Source organism: Oryctolagus cuniculus, chromosome 21 (genome assembly GCF_051225735.1).
Source record: "Oryctolagus cuniculus isolate XC-2025 breed Fujian yellow rabbit chromosome 21, ASM5122573v1, whole genome shotgun sequence".
Classification (NCBI taxonomy): Eukaryota; Metazoa; Chordata; class Mammalia; order Lagomorpha; family Leporidae; genus Oryctolagus; species Oryctolagus cuniculus.
In genome coordinates, this window is record NC_142887.1 from 31,278,250 (window position 1) to 31,291,572 (window position 13,323).

General features: G+C 58.8%; 1 protein-coding gene across 11 annotated transcripts in view; it reads right to left on the reverse strand.

Moving 5' to 3' along the window:
- Positions 1–13,323, reverse strand: part of CABIN1 (calcineurin binding protein 1) — a 135,896-nt gene that overhangs the window by 30,289 nt on the left and 92,284 nt on the right. For 9 of the 11 annotated variants that reach the window (XM_089322960.1, XM_051837088.3, XM_089322961.1 and 6 more), the window contains one exon: positions 6,316–6,429. In XM_089322960.1, coding sequence (XP_089179086.1) covers positions 6,316–6,429 — 114 coding nt within the window. Of the gene's footprint in view, positions 1–1,427; positions 1,620–6,315; positions 6,430–13,323 lie in introns of those variants that run through there. The other 2 variants (XM_089322964.1, XM_089322963.1) reach the window with 2 other exon arrangements.

The following is a 13,323-nucleotide window of genomic DNA, read 5'->3' on the forward strand; positions in this document are numbered from 1 at the left end:
TCTCTCCACCCTGCACAGCCTCAGAAGCAGGAGGCGATGCCAGCCTGGCCCTCAGCTCCCCTTGCTTCTTTCAGAGAAGCTGGAAACTAGGTTGAAACAAGAAAAAACCTTGCCTGCTAAAATAAGCAAACATTTTGGGGAAGGAGGGAGAGCCATCCCTGGCTCGGTTACTATGGGAACATGTCTGAATCAACTTTAAGACCGGGGAAAAAAGTTCACCCCGGACGAAGCAGCCTGCCTCCAGCCCATGAGGGCCTGCCTGTCGGCCCAGAGCTGCACACACCTGTGCAGGAGGCCCTGAAGCTTCTGGGCACCAGAGACGCCCTCAGCCTCTGTGGGGGTGGGGAGCCACCTGCCCTCCAACCTGGCCTGGACCTCCCTGGCCCCTCTGCCTGGGGTGAGGGAGGAACTGCCCTCGGGCTCCTCCCGTCCTGCAGCCCCCACAGGCCTGGCGCTGCCTCAGGTGTGCTTGAGCTCGTCAGCCAGAGAGGCCAGTTCAGGATCACATAGCCACCTGTCTTCCACCAGGCCCTCCTGACACTTCAAAAGGGTGGGCTGTGGCCGGCGCCGCAGCTCACTAGGCTAATCCTCCGCCTTGCGGTGCTGGCACACTGGGTTCTAGTCCCGGTCAGGGCGCCGGATTCTGTCCCGGTTGCCCCTCTTCCAGGCCAGCTCTCTGCTGTGGCCAGGGAATGCAGTGGAGGATGGTCCAGGTGCTTGGGTCCTGCACCCCATGGGAGACCAGGATAAGTACCTGGCTCCTGCCATCGGATCAGCACGGTGCGCCGGCCGGGGCGGCCATTGGAGGGTGAACCAACGGCAAAGGAAGACCTTTCTCTCTGTCTCTCTCTCACTGTCCACTCTGCCTGTCAAAAAAAAAAAAAAAAAAAAAAAAAAAGGCTGGGCTGCAGGGGCCAGGCCAGGCTCCAGCCAACGATGTCTAACAACTCTGGCTTTGTTTTGGCAAAGGCCAGCCTGTTCTGCCTGGTGGGAGAGGGCTGGGCCACAGGGGCCTTTAGCTGGGGCTCTGGTTTACCCTAGAGTGGACAGCGTCACAGCAGGGGATTGTCCACAGCAGAGGTGGGGGAGGCAGGAGGAGGGCTGGCCGCAGGAACCCTGGGGCTGCTGGTTCAGTCATCGTATGGAACAGGGGCCAAGTTCATCCCTTCTTTCCTCATCTGCATATCCAACCCCACCCCAGGGGGTGGGGTGGGGGAGGGCCCTGCCACAGCTGTGTCATAGTGGGGCGGGCCCAGGGCACAAGGAGTTTCCAAGGAAAGCCGACATGGAATCCAAGGTCCTGCTCTGTAGGCCCTTGTCGGCTCCGGCTCCGTCAGCAAGGCCTCAGGCTGCGGCCCGGCCTCAGGCTTTAGCTCAGCCTCGGCTCCTCCCAAGGGCACCTCTGGCCTCCCTCTCCTGCCCCCTTCCTGGCTAAACAGCACCTACCCCACCAGTGAGGGCCCTGCTCCTCGCCCCTCCCACATGCCCTGTGGCACCCACAGAGGCTCCACATGAAGACGTGTACTACCATAATCCTCGAGTGTCCTGTGGCCAGGGCCAAGGGTCTCGCTGTCACCTACGACATCTACACAGACCAGGAGACTGCGGCAGGAGGCCAGCTGTTAATGGAAAGGGACGGGCGCAGAGAATGAAGTCACTGCTTGTGATGCCTGCATCGCATACGGAGCACCAGTTCAAGTCCCAACCACTCTGCTTCAGATCCAGTCCCTTGTCGATGCACCTGGGAAGGCAGCGGAGGACAGCCCAAGGACACGGGCCCCGGCCACCCACATGAGAAACCAGGATGGAGTTCCAGCTTCCTGGTCTTGGTTTTGCCCAAACCTGGCTACCGTGGCTACGGGGGAGAGAACCAGGAGATGGAAAGTCTGTCTCTATCTCACCCTCTCTGCCTTTCAAATAAATAAATTTAAAAAAGGAGTGGGTGGGTGGCAGGGATCAATGGCATCAGTGGGCACCTCCTCTGGGTCAGGCTGGGCCAGCCCAGGGGGCTCCAGGAGGAAGGCGCTGACTACACAAAGACACACGCAGGAGGCTGGCGAGGCCATCGCTGGGCCACATCCATGCCCGCCTGACAAGATGGCACAACTGTGAAGGACGAGAGGGCCTGAACTTATCACACGGAAACTTCTCCACACACAGGCATACACACATGTGCACGCTAAGTCTGACAAGTTCACAACAAACCTGCTTTTGTACACTTGCCTGAAGAGACTAGCCCAGCTGCTCACAGGAGCACCTCTGAGAAGGGCGTGGCTCCTGGGGGTGGGCGGTCGAGGGGTGTGGGCTCCCCTGTGCCTCTGAACTGTTTGTGGCGACAAGGTGCTACAGCACAGCTCATACGATTTTCAAAAATCATCTTTAGAAAGTAACAGGCGTGAGGGGCGGGTCTGTGGCTTAGTAGGTAAAGCCGCCAGCTGTAGTGCCGCATCCCATGTGGGCACTAATTCGAGTCCTCGGCTGCTCACTTCCAATCCAGCTCTCTGCTGTGGCCTGGGAGAACAGTGGAAGATGGCCCAGGTCCTTGGGCCCCTGCACCCGCATGGGAGACCAGGAAGAAGCTCCTGGCTCCTGGCTTTGGATTGGCCCAGCTCCGGCCATTGCAACCATCTGGGGAGTGAACCAGCAGATGGAGGACCTCTTTCTCTCTCTCTCTCTCTGCCTCTACCTCTCTGTTACTCTGCCTTAAATAAATAAATAAATCTTTAAAATAGAATAATGGGGGTTGTGGGGGAAGTCTCCCATCCAGGCCCCGAGGACGAGGCTGGGAGGGCAACACCAGGGCTGGGTGGTGTGGGTGACCCAGGGCAGGAAGTTGGGACACAAAAACCACTTCCTCCACCCCCGCTGCCTTGCCTGCCCTGGATGAGTGAGGAAGCCCCAGCGCGCACATGCAGCAGACAAGCCGGCGGCTTGCCCAACTGCTGGTCCCGTGCCTCAGAGCCGGCAGAGGGCTGCGCTAGAAGCTCCTTTATCAATGGTTCTTACTCAAGTTTCCTCACTGGACAGAGATGTGGTTGGATAAACAAGCTGAGCGCGCTCAGCATCCCCACAGGGCTCAGGGAGAAAGCAGAGGGGGCTGGCGGGGTGGGGGAGGAGGCAAGTCATCGGGATGTGCGGAGGGACAGGAGCTGACCTGGAAGAGGCAGAGCCAGCCCAGACACCCAGTCCTGGCATTTGCAGGGACTCCTGGCTGCGTGGGTGCCAGGTCTTCCATCCCACAGGCTCAGCCTCAGGCTGTCTTTCTGCAGTACTGACTTTTCTGGAGGGTTCCAGAAACCACAGAAGGGGCTGCAGGACTGAGTCCAGTGGGAAAGGGGCTTGGATGCGCTGGGGAGAGCAGGCACCTATGGGGGTGACAGAGAGGATGGATCTCCCTTTCCGTGTCACTGCGTGGTGTTTAAGGGCAAAGCATCCACAGTGCGGGGAGAGGGGAGAGAAGACCGAAAAATATTTTCCTGAGGACCTACTGTGTGCCAGATGCTGTGTGAGGGACATCACTCCCTTATCTAACTCCATCCCTATGGTTATTCTTCAAGGCAGGTAATGGAAGCCCATGTGGGAAATCCAAGTGCCCAGGGAAATCAAACAACCTTGCAAAACATCGACAAAGGGCTCATGTCATTACTATCTGAAGAGTTTTGGGGTGGGTAAGATGTCAAACCGTATCAGAGTGCCTGCCACTCACACAGGAAACTGAGATTGAGTTCCAGCTCCTGGCCTCAGCCTGACCCACCCATGGCAGTTGTGGGCATTTGGGGAGTTAACCCGTGGATGGAAGACCTCTCTTTCTCTCTGCCTTCTGAATATATAAATAATAAAATAAATAATTTTTAAAAATCAAGTGTCAGAACTTAAAAAAAGAGTTCTTTATAAGCCAACAGAAAAATGACACGAAGAGAAACCATCTGGGGGTGCCAGCACTGTGGCAAAGCAGGTAAAGCTGCCGTCTGTAGCACTGGCATCGTATATGGGCACCAGTTTGAGACCCTGCTGCTCCACTTCTGATCCAGCTCTCTGCTATGGCCTGGGAGAGCAGAAGATGGCCCAAGTCCTTAGATCTCTGCACCCACATGGGAGATTCTGAAGAAGCTCCTGGCTCCTGATCGGTGCAGCTCTGGCCATTTTGGCCAGTTAGGAGTGAACCAGCAGATGGAAGACTCTCTCTCTGCCTCTCCTCTCTCTGTGTAATTCTGACTTTCAAATAAATACATCTTAAAAAAAAAAAAAAAGAAACCACTCAGAAATTAAACTGTTAACATCATAATATACTTAAACCTCACAGTGAGTGAAACACAACAGATAGCATCTTCAGCCACTGAAGAGCAAATACCCCACGCAGCAACAATACGGAGTGTTGATAAGGTCTGAAAAAAATGAGTCTCAGCTGTGAGTTCCAGCTGGGCCTCCAGAGGGTGGGGCCTACTAAAATGTCACAGGCTCCGCGAACTCTGACCCAGGAATTCTGTTTCTAGGAGTTCATCCGTGAATGGACTCCCACAAATACGCAAGTGTAACTCACACAACAGGAGTCTGAGAAACCCCTCCCCCCTGAGAAATGAGACCAAAGAATGGCATGTCATCAAGAGTTGGCGTTCAGGCGCAGAGAGAGAGAAAACGGGCAACTTCAACTTGGAGAAAAAGGGTGGCTTCGACTGACCCCAAAAGCTGGCTGAAACCAGTCATGACAGCAGCTGGGACAACTGAAGGGGCACAAATGTCCAAACGCAAACCTTTGCCTCATTGTGATGCTAAGCTCTCTGCCCCTGGAGGAGCTTAAGCCTTCTGACCACAACAGGAGATGTGTTTCCAAACTTCCCCTGTGCGAGCTTGTGACCAGCCCGACACGCACCGCCCCCCTTGCATCCTCACTTCCCCCAAGACAAGAGACACAGCCTCCCTCTGCTCAGAGAGCCACAGTCTTAAAAAGGATTCCCGGTGGTCTCCGTATTTGTTACAAAATAAATGGCAGTGTGTGACCACCTCCTCCGGGAGAGCTTCTGGTTCCCACTCCCCCAGAAGCATAGATACCACAACGTGGGTAGGGCACGCAGGATATACACGTGGGAAGCACTGCTCACCAACACACATGCCCACCCACAGAGGCCGTGTAGGTGAACCGGGACGGCATGTGTTGGGACTTTCGTGCAGCTACTGATAAGAATGAGCCGGTTTCTGGTGGATAGCTAAGTCAAACCAAACCAAGCCGAGGGGCAGAAGCGTGTGCACTTTTGCCGGCTGTGCACATCCGTGCGTCCTGGCCGATGCTCTCTGGATGGATGCACACAGGATAAGGAACAGTGGCCGCCATGCGGCAGAAGCACACGCAGGAGGGAGGGTGCTTCCCTTTCATGGCAATCCCTTGGCACCATGTACTTGGATTCCGGCGATAGCCACTACTAGTCTATATGACACCTACCTAGAGAGGGCGAGCAGACACGGGCCTCCCAGGGTCTGGAGCCCCCACTGGGACCCAGACACTCCCACCGCCGGGTAAGCTCTTGGGGGTTCCTGTCTCATTACATGCCCTGAGGACCAGCCTCTGTCTGCCCGTGCAACTCAAGATCTGTGCCCCTCAGCTCCTGTTTACGCCAATCCTGCTCCATATAAATAACAAGGAATGAGGGAAAAAGCTCAGAGGGGCCGTGCGAGTGGCCAGAGCCCCCAGCAGGGGTCGGCTGTGCTGGGAGGAGTGGAGGACAGGTGAGGACTCAGAGGTAGAGGGGTGAGGGCAGCGGGTTGTCTCCAGCAGGGCAGAGCAAAGGACGGACAGACACGGGTGGGCCTTAGGGACAGCAGGCAGGCAAGCCTGGCCCTGGGCCGTGTCCTGCCTGAGGACGGGGTCTCCACCCGACACGGAATGAGAGGGCTGGGAGGGAACTGAAAGTCCAGCCGTGGCCGAGTTTTCCAGTAGAGCTGGCCTCACTCACCACCTCTGTGGAGCCCCAGACCACACAGGGGCAGGTAGCCCTGCTTCAGGGCAAGGGGGGCTGGAGCCTCTCTCACCACAGCCTCTTGCGGCCCCAAGGGAGACACCCAGCTGGCACGCACCCCTCTCCACGGACAGCAAGTCGGTGCCCAGAGTGGGCGGCCACTCGCCACAAGTAGCCTGGCGGTCCCAGCCCCGAGCTGGGGTCTCTCTGGCGCGCTGGTGACTGCACCACCCTGCCTGCCCTCTGAGATGGCCTCTGAGGCCCTGGGAACGCCCACCCGGGGGGTCGAGCCTGCGCTCTCTCCGTGAGACGCAGCGACGGCAGCAGCAAGCAGCCCCGGAAACCAACAAGGCAAAGTACTCACGTTGAAGAAATTGGTCTTGTTCCTCTCGCAGAAGAGCCCCTGTGCCGGCATGTGCTGCAGCTGTTGCCACGGGATACTGCTGCCTAGCAACACGTCGCGGGCCCACTGGAGGTTCTGAGGAAGCAAGAAGTAGGTTGGAAGTGAGTGTGTGGGCTGCTCAGGGCGCCCACGGGGAAGGCGGGCGGGTGGTCCCCTCCCTCCTGGCGGCCCTAGCGAACCATGATGAGCAGCAGCTCTGCAGACTTCGATCCCGCAGCCTGGGAAGCGCCAGCTGCGGCTTTGATCAACTGGCTGGGGGACGCGTTTCCGGAACTGATTTCTTGCCCACCACAGCTCACTTAGGGAGTGTGGCCTCTGACAGTGCACGGTGGGCCCAGACAGGGAGCCCCCCAGAGCTGCCACATGGATGCAGTGCCCACCCTGTCAGGGGGACCCCCACTAGCCCAAGTGGCAGGCTGACTTTGTCCTTACTTATGGTCCAGCCATCTTAGGCTCAGAGGCCCAGGCATTGGCCACAGTGCTCAGGACAGCGTTCTCTGATGGAACCTAGGCCCTGGAGGGGCTATGGGGCAGGGGTCAAGGGTGTGCACACACCTGGCAACGCCAGCCTTTTCTAGGGCCTCTGATTGGCCCAGAGAGCAGTCTTTCCCTGTCCAATGCCTGGCTGGCACCCTCCCACCCATCCTGGGTCTTCCCCATAGGGGAATGGTCAAGCCCCAGCTCTCAGGGCCGCACAGTCCTGGGCAGGGCTGGGTCTGGGAGCCCCACCCTTTCCACAGCACCTACTCTCCCCTCGGGCCCTTACTAGCCTCTCTCAGGCTTTCAGTCCCTCACACGTCAGCTGTTCTGAATTCTGCTCACTTCTCACCCGCAAGCCTGTTCCACCTACTCCAGTTCTGCCCGCTTGGGGCCAGGTGGAACTTAGTGGATCATCCCCCCATCACCACGTTATTCAAGGTGCAAATATCAGCTTCCGGTTCGCTGGTCTGCCTCTGCACCCATCTCCTGCTGTGGGGACTGAGGACTGCTCCCCAGTACTGGAAAGGACCCTGCACACAGGAATGAGGGCCCCCTGGCGATGGGGGCAGGTGAGGTCTCAAATACACACTTCCTGGATGACCCATCCATGGAAGCCCAAGGGAAGAGAGCTACCTTGGTCAAACCTGGCACGGATTCCAAGGCTGCCAAGGGTAGGGCTTGGCTCTGAGGGGCCAAAGGCTAAGGCTCTGTACAGCTGAGGCTGCTCCGGCCACGCGAGACTGCAGCCTGGCTCGGTCTAAATAGGCTCCACGTGCAGCTGGCGGCTACTGTGCCATGGGCAGCCCAGCAGGGCAGGAGGCGGGCAAGCAGTGTCTCTGAGGAGTGAGACCGGGCACTCTGCACGTCTGAGGCCTCAAGCCTAGCAGGCAGGAAGCTCACCCTCTCGCCGGCAGCCGGAGAGCAGAGTGAACTGGAGCCCGGGAGGGGAAATTCCAGCAGGGGCCATGGGGCGGGTGGGGGCTCCTGCTGAGGCTCAGCTGCTGGCAGGGAGCCGCGTCCTATCCCTTCCAGCACTCACAGGCCTCTCAAGGGCTGCACCACCCGTGGGACACGAATGGGAATCCCTGCCCACTGAGAGGGGGCCCCCTGACTAGTGAGAGAGTCCTCAGACCCCCAAGCCAGGCCCTCACTCAGGAGCACAGCGGCCGCTCTGCTTCACGCTCTCTTCCTTCAATGCCCCAGAAAGAACGCTCGGAGCTCGTTTCAATGCCCTTAGCGATGCCCACCAGGCCAGGCTTTGGAGGGAATAAAATCCAGGAGCAGCTCCAGGCAGCAGGGAAAGGCTCACGCCTCAGACACACAGGAGCTGGTGCCCAAGGGAGGCTCACGGCCTGCCTCCCTGCCCAGCCCCCGCTTCTCGGTTTGAGGTCTCTCTGCAGGCGGATCCGGGGCTCGGTCCACACAGGTGTCCAGCAATGGTCTCATCAGGCATGGGTGCATCCTCACAGAAGGGGACGTGGGACAGGAGAACCCTGGGCTTGGAGTACCACAGTGAGCCCACCTGAGCACGGAGGTGGAGCACACAGGAGACCCGCCTGATTCAGTCGGAGACGGTCAGGGAGACTTTGGAGGAGGTGACATCGGGGCCGAGAGACCACCGAGGTCACAGCCAGGCAGGCAGGGCAGTCAGAGCCCAGCAAGGAGGTGGAGGGGATCAGACTGGCTACTTGTGAGATGGGGAGTGGGGGCTGTGGGGTCCATGTGCCTCCAGAATGGAGCATGCCACCCAGGGGTCTGAGTCTGTACACGCCCTCCCTGCCCTTCCCTCAGGCCACCAGCCTCGGCTGGGCAACCCTCAACTCCAGCCATGACCCAGAACGTAAGCCTGGCCTGGGCAACCCGGGAGGCCTGAGAAAGATTACCCCAGAGCCGCTTCTGGGGCTCCTGGGGGACTGTGAGAAGTGTTCAGGCAGTCTGGGGCAGCGGATAGGAGCCGTTGTTTCCCTAAGAAGCCCATGGAAAGAAAGCCCCAGGGAAGACTTCCTACCAGCAGGGGGCTGGGGCAGAAAGCAGTCCCGGGCGGGGGTGGAGAGGGTGGGAGAGACTGTTTCCAGGGCGGCACCGCTTTGCATCGGCCATGGAACAGAAGCACACACTCCTCTCTGGCTGCGCCGATGACACCTGTGTGCAGCCAGCTCCACCCCCTGGATGGGGCAGGGAGGGGTCTCGGAGGTGCTGACGTAGAGTGCAGAGGGCAGCAGCCTGCCAAACCCAACTGGGATCATAAATTAGCCTCCCGCAGCCTTGGCTGCCACCCGCAGCCTTGGCTGCTGCCCACAGCGGAGACAGAGTTTCTCCAGCCGTCCCCAAGGCTGGCCGGTGAAAAGAACCGATCAATGACTAAGGCACAAAGCGTCCAGATGGCTCACAGGAGCCCTCAGCTGATTCACATCTGTGGCCCTGCACGGGAGCAGACAGGGCGGAGAAAACACAGTGGGGATGGGGAGGGGGGCAGGCTGGCAGGGCAGGAAGGTGGGCCTCAGTGAGAGGCAGGGCGCCTGGCCCACAAGGTGCACCTTGCAACACACAGCCTGCCCTGCCGCTGTGCACCAGATGGGGGTCAGACGAGGTGACAGCGCTGCCCAGGCTGAGCATGGCAGCACCAGTCCTCACTCAGCACCTGTAACTGCCGATGTACCCATGAGGTCCCAGGAGCCAGGAAGCAGGCCTCCTCTCCAGCCCACTGCAGGGTGGGCAAGTCACTGTGTGAGTCGCTTGGGTATGTGCTGTGTGCCAGACAAGGAGCTGGCCACTGGGGCAGCTACGGCCAGTCATCTCAGGCCCCATGCAACCTGTCCCCATGCCCCTGCACTTCATGCTGGAGCCTCTGCGAGCAGGAGGAACTCCAGGGAGCCACGTGCCAGCTAATGACACATGTCTTCCTGGGCTCTATGGGTGCTGACAGGACAGAGGGGAAGATTCCCGAAAGTGCAAGGGCACGCTGGTCTCCCTCTGTGCCCACCCCTGCTCCCAGGAAAAGGCAGAAGGATCTTCTTTTTTTTTTTTTTTTTTTTTTTTTTTTTTTTTTTTTTTTTTGACAGGCAGAGTGGACAGTGAGAGAGAGAGAGAGACAGAGAGAAAGGTCTTCCTTTGCCGTTGGTTCACCCTCCAATGGCCGCCGCGGCCGGCGCGCTGCGGCTGGCGCACCGCGCTGATCCGATGGCAGGAGCCAGGAGCCAGGTGCTTTTCCTGGTCTCCCATGGGGTGCAGGGCCCAAACACCTGGGCCATCCTCCACTGCACTCCCTGGCCACAGCAGAGGGCTGGCCTGGAAGAGGGGCAACCGGGACAGAATCCGGTGCCCCGACCGGGACTAGAACCCGGTGTGCCGGCGCCGCTAGGCGGAGGATTAGCCTAGTGAGCTGCGGCGCCGGCCCAGAAGGACCTTCTGACTCCTCCACTTGAAGACCTTTGGGCCATGCCTCCCTCAGAGTGCAGGCCAGCTGTGGGCCTCAGTCCTCTGCCCCCAGACCAGCTCGCCTCCCCCACCCCCACCCCCACGGACAGCCCCCTGGCTGCTTCTGCTTCAATCCCTGCGAGTCTCTTTGCCACCCCTACAAAAGGCCCCTGTAATCTGGGCCCCGCCGCTCTGTGGCCACCTCCAACAGCCTCTTTACTGGCTCCCGGGGGGGGCCTGCTGTCTGCCCTCACCTCTGCGGTCAGTCTCGTGAGCACAGGGACATTGGCTGACCTGTTCACTGATGGCTCCTCAGGGCTGGAACCATTTGGAGTCCACAGAAGGGACGTAAGAGACATTCAAAGGAAGAATGAAAAGGGGGGTGGGTATATCAAGCGGTGGATTAGGGTCAGGGGAGGGCTGCCCTTCGGTCACCTGGAAGAGCCTGGGCCCCCATGGACAGGTAAGAGTGAGCCCGTGAAACAGGGCAACAGGGCACGGGGTGTGAGCAGGGTGGCAACATCTGCCCAAGGCCAGGACATCCAGCGCTGCGCTTACCAGGGCTAGCTACGCCAAACAGTGCATGCCCCCAAGGTGTCTCCCAACGCCATGCTCTGCCCACTCCACACACCTGTCCTAGCTTTCTAGATACAACACACAAGCTGTCACAGCTCCTAAGGACACCAGGTTCCCTTCCTCTTCGCACAGGAAGCAAAAGCAGGTGAGGCGGCTCATGTCCCTAACTGTTGCCTTCCTTTTTTTCTTTTTAATAAAGATTGTATTTATTTATTTGAGAGGCAGAGTTACAGAGAGGCTTCCATTTGCTGGTTCACTCCCCAAATGGCCACCATGGCTGGGGCTGGGCTGATCCAAAACCAGGAACTTCCTCCAGGTCTCCAATCCGGGAACAGGGGCCCAGGCACTTGGGCCTTCCTCCACTGCCTTCCCAGGCCATCAGCAGGGAGCTGGATCGGAACTGGAGCAGCTGGGACAGGAACCGCATCCATATGGGGAGCCGGCGCCGCAGGCAGAGGCTTAGCCTACTACACCACAGCTCCGGCCCGTTAACTGTTGCCTTCCAAGGGTTCTGCACATAGTGGGGGCCTGGCTGTGCCTGCTGATGGCTGGAGATGGAAAAATGGCTACTGCCCCTGGTGTCACCTGCAGCCTCAAGATGGTCAAGGCTGGTAGACCTGACCCTGAGCACCATCAGCCACCACTGCACATGGGGGCTGCGTTCCTGCCACAAACAATGGTGAATACACACTCAGCATTTAACTACTTCCTTCCTCACAGACTCACAGGGTGAGAGTCAGGCCCAGAGGACAGGCTCCAGGGCCCCTGCATGGTGACCCCAGGTGTGCACCCTGCCTGGTGGGGCAGTACCAGCCTCTCCACAAGACCAGTGGGGTTGCTGGCCAGTGCTGCCCAGCGTGTGTGGTCCTAGCTGTGTGTCCTCTACTAGCCATGCCTAGGGAGGTGTCCTGGGGTAGGGAAAGTGCTCGGTGGGTTCCACAACAAATGGGGGAGCCAGGAGTGGGTGGAGGTTTAGCCAGGGAACATCCTCTGCAGCCTGAGGAGGACCCCACGCCCTCGTCCCCCATGCTGAGAGGAAACGGCTGGGGGCCCTTGGAATTTCCATATTTGGAAAAAGCCAAACATAAAGAATGGAGATAAGCTATGGCCCCACAACCTGCTGTAGGTTCATTACAACTCTTGTGATCAGAATTTATGTGCGCATGGGGATGAAAAGGCAGAACCAGAAAAGTGTGTGTGTGCAGAGACCGGGCAGAAGGCAGGGTGTCCGGCACAGAGGTCAAGATGCTGCCTGGGATGCCCACGTCCCGTATCAGAGAGCACGGCTTTGAGTCCCAGCCCTGCTGCTGACTCCAGCTTCCTGCTAACGCACGCCCTGGGAAGCGGCAGGGGTTGGCTCAGGCACCTGGGTCTCTGCTACGTAAGCAGGAGACCTGGGTTGAGTGTGGTTGGCACCTGGCTTCGGCCAGGCCCACTCCTGGCTGTTGTGGGTATCTGGGGAGTGAATCAGTGGATGAAAAATCTCTGTCTTTGGCTGACTTAGTCTTTCTCTTTCTCTCTCTCTGCCTTTCAAATAAAGATAGATTTTTGAAAAAGGGAAAGACAAGACCGAAAGGAAATCCACCTGCTGTTGCTGCTGTTGCTGGGGGGTGCCTGCAGACAGAGACTGATGTCAGCGGCTCCAGATGGGCTGGGTGGGATTGTCCCCCAAGTGGCACCCCGAGTGTCTGGAGGCATTTGTGGTTGTCACAGCTGGGGTGCTGCCGCTGTGAGGTGGGCAGAGAGCAGCGATGCTGCTGAACACCTGCAGTGCACAGGGCCTCTCACAACAGGGCTGTAAACGTCGTAGCGCCTGGGCGAGAAGCCTGTCTCACGTGTGGTGCTCGTCTGTGCTGCACAAGCCCAGGCACTCAGGCACTTCTATTATCAGGGGGAAAAATGTGTGAAAGATTAAGTACAGTTGTGAACAAAATGGAGGGGCATGAACTCGACAACCTCCTGACACCAGTATCTGAGCATCAGAACAGAAGCAGGACGCACGATGGTGGACATGGGAGTGACCCTGGCTTCTCTTGTGCCTTCAGGTCCCAGCCCAGTGCTGTGCTACCTGAAGACCCCGGAGCCAGGCAGCTCCTGATACTCCTGCTGGGGCCCCTTCTGCCTCTGCTGCAGCGCTGGCTTTTCCTTCCTCAAGCCCCCTGGTGGGCTGACTGATGGAGGCACTGGGGGGCCACAGCCCTGAGAGGCCATCCTTCACCGAGTATCTTCAGATTCGTCCATTGGCAGGAGCCCCCGGGGCCTGGCAGGCCTCTTGCAGGCACCCAGCCCCTACTCACCCTCTGCACAGTGGGCCCCGTGTCATCCAGGACCACCTGGAGATGGCGCATCATCACGCAGAATGATGTCTTTCCCTGCCTAACCAGGCCTGGTTGGCCTCTCCCCACGCTTTCGTCCTCTCCCCTCCTGCCCGTCTAGGCACACAGGCTTCTGATCCCAGTCCCGCCAGGCCCGTGCCTAGCTCCAGACATGTGAGTT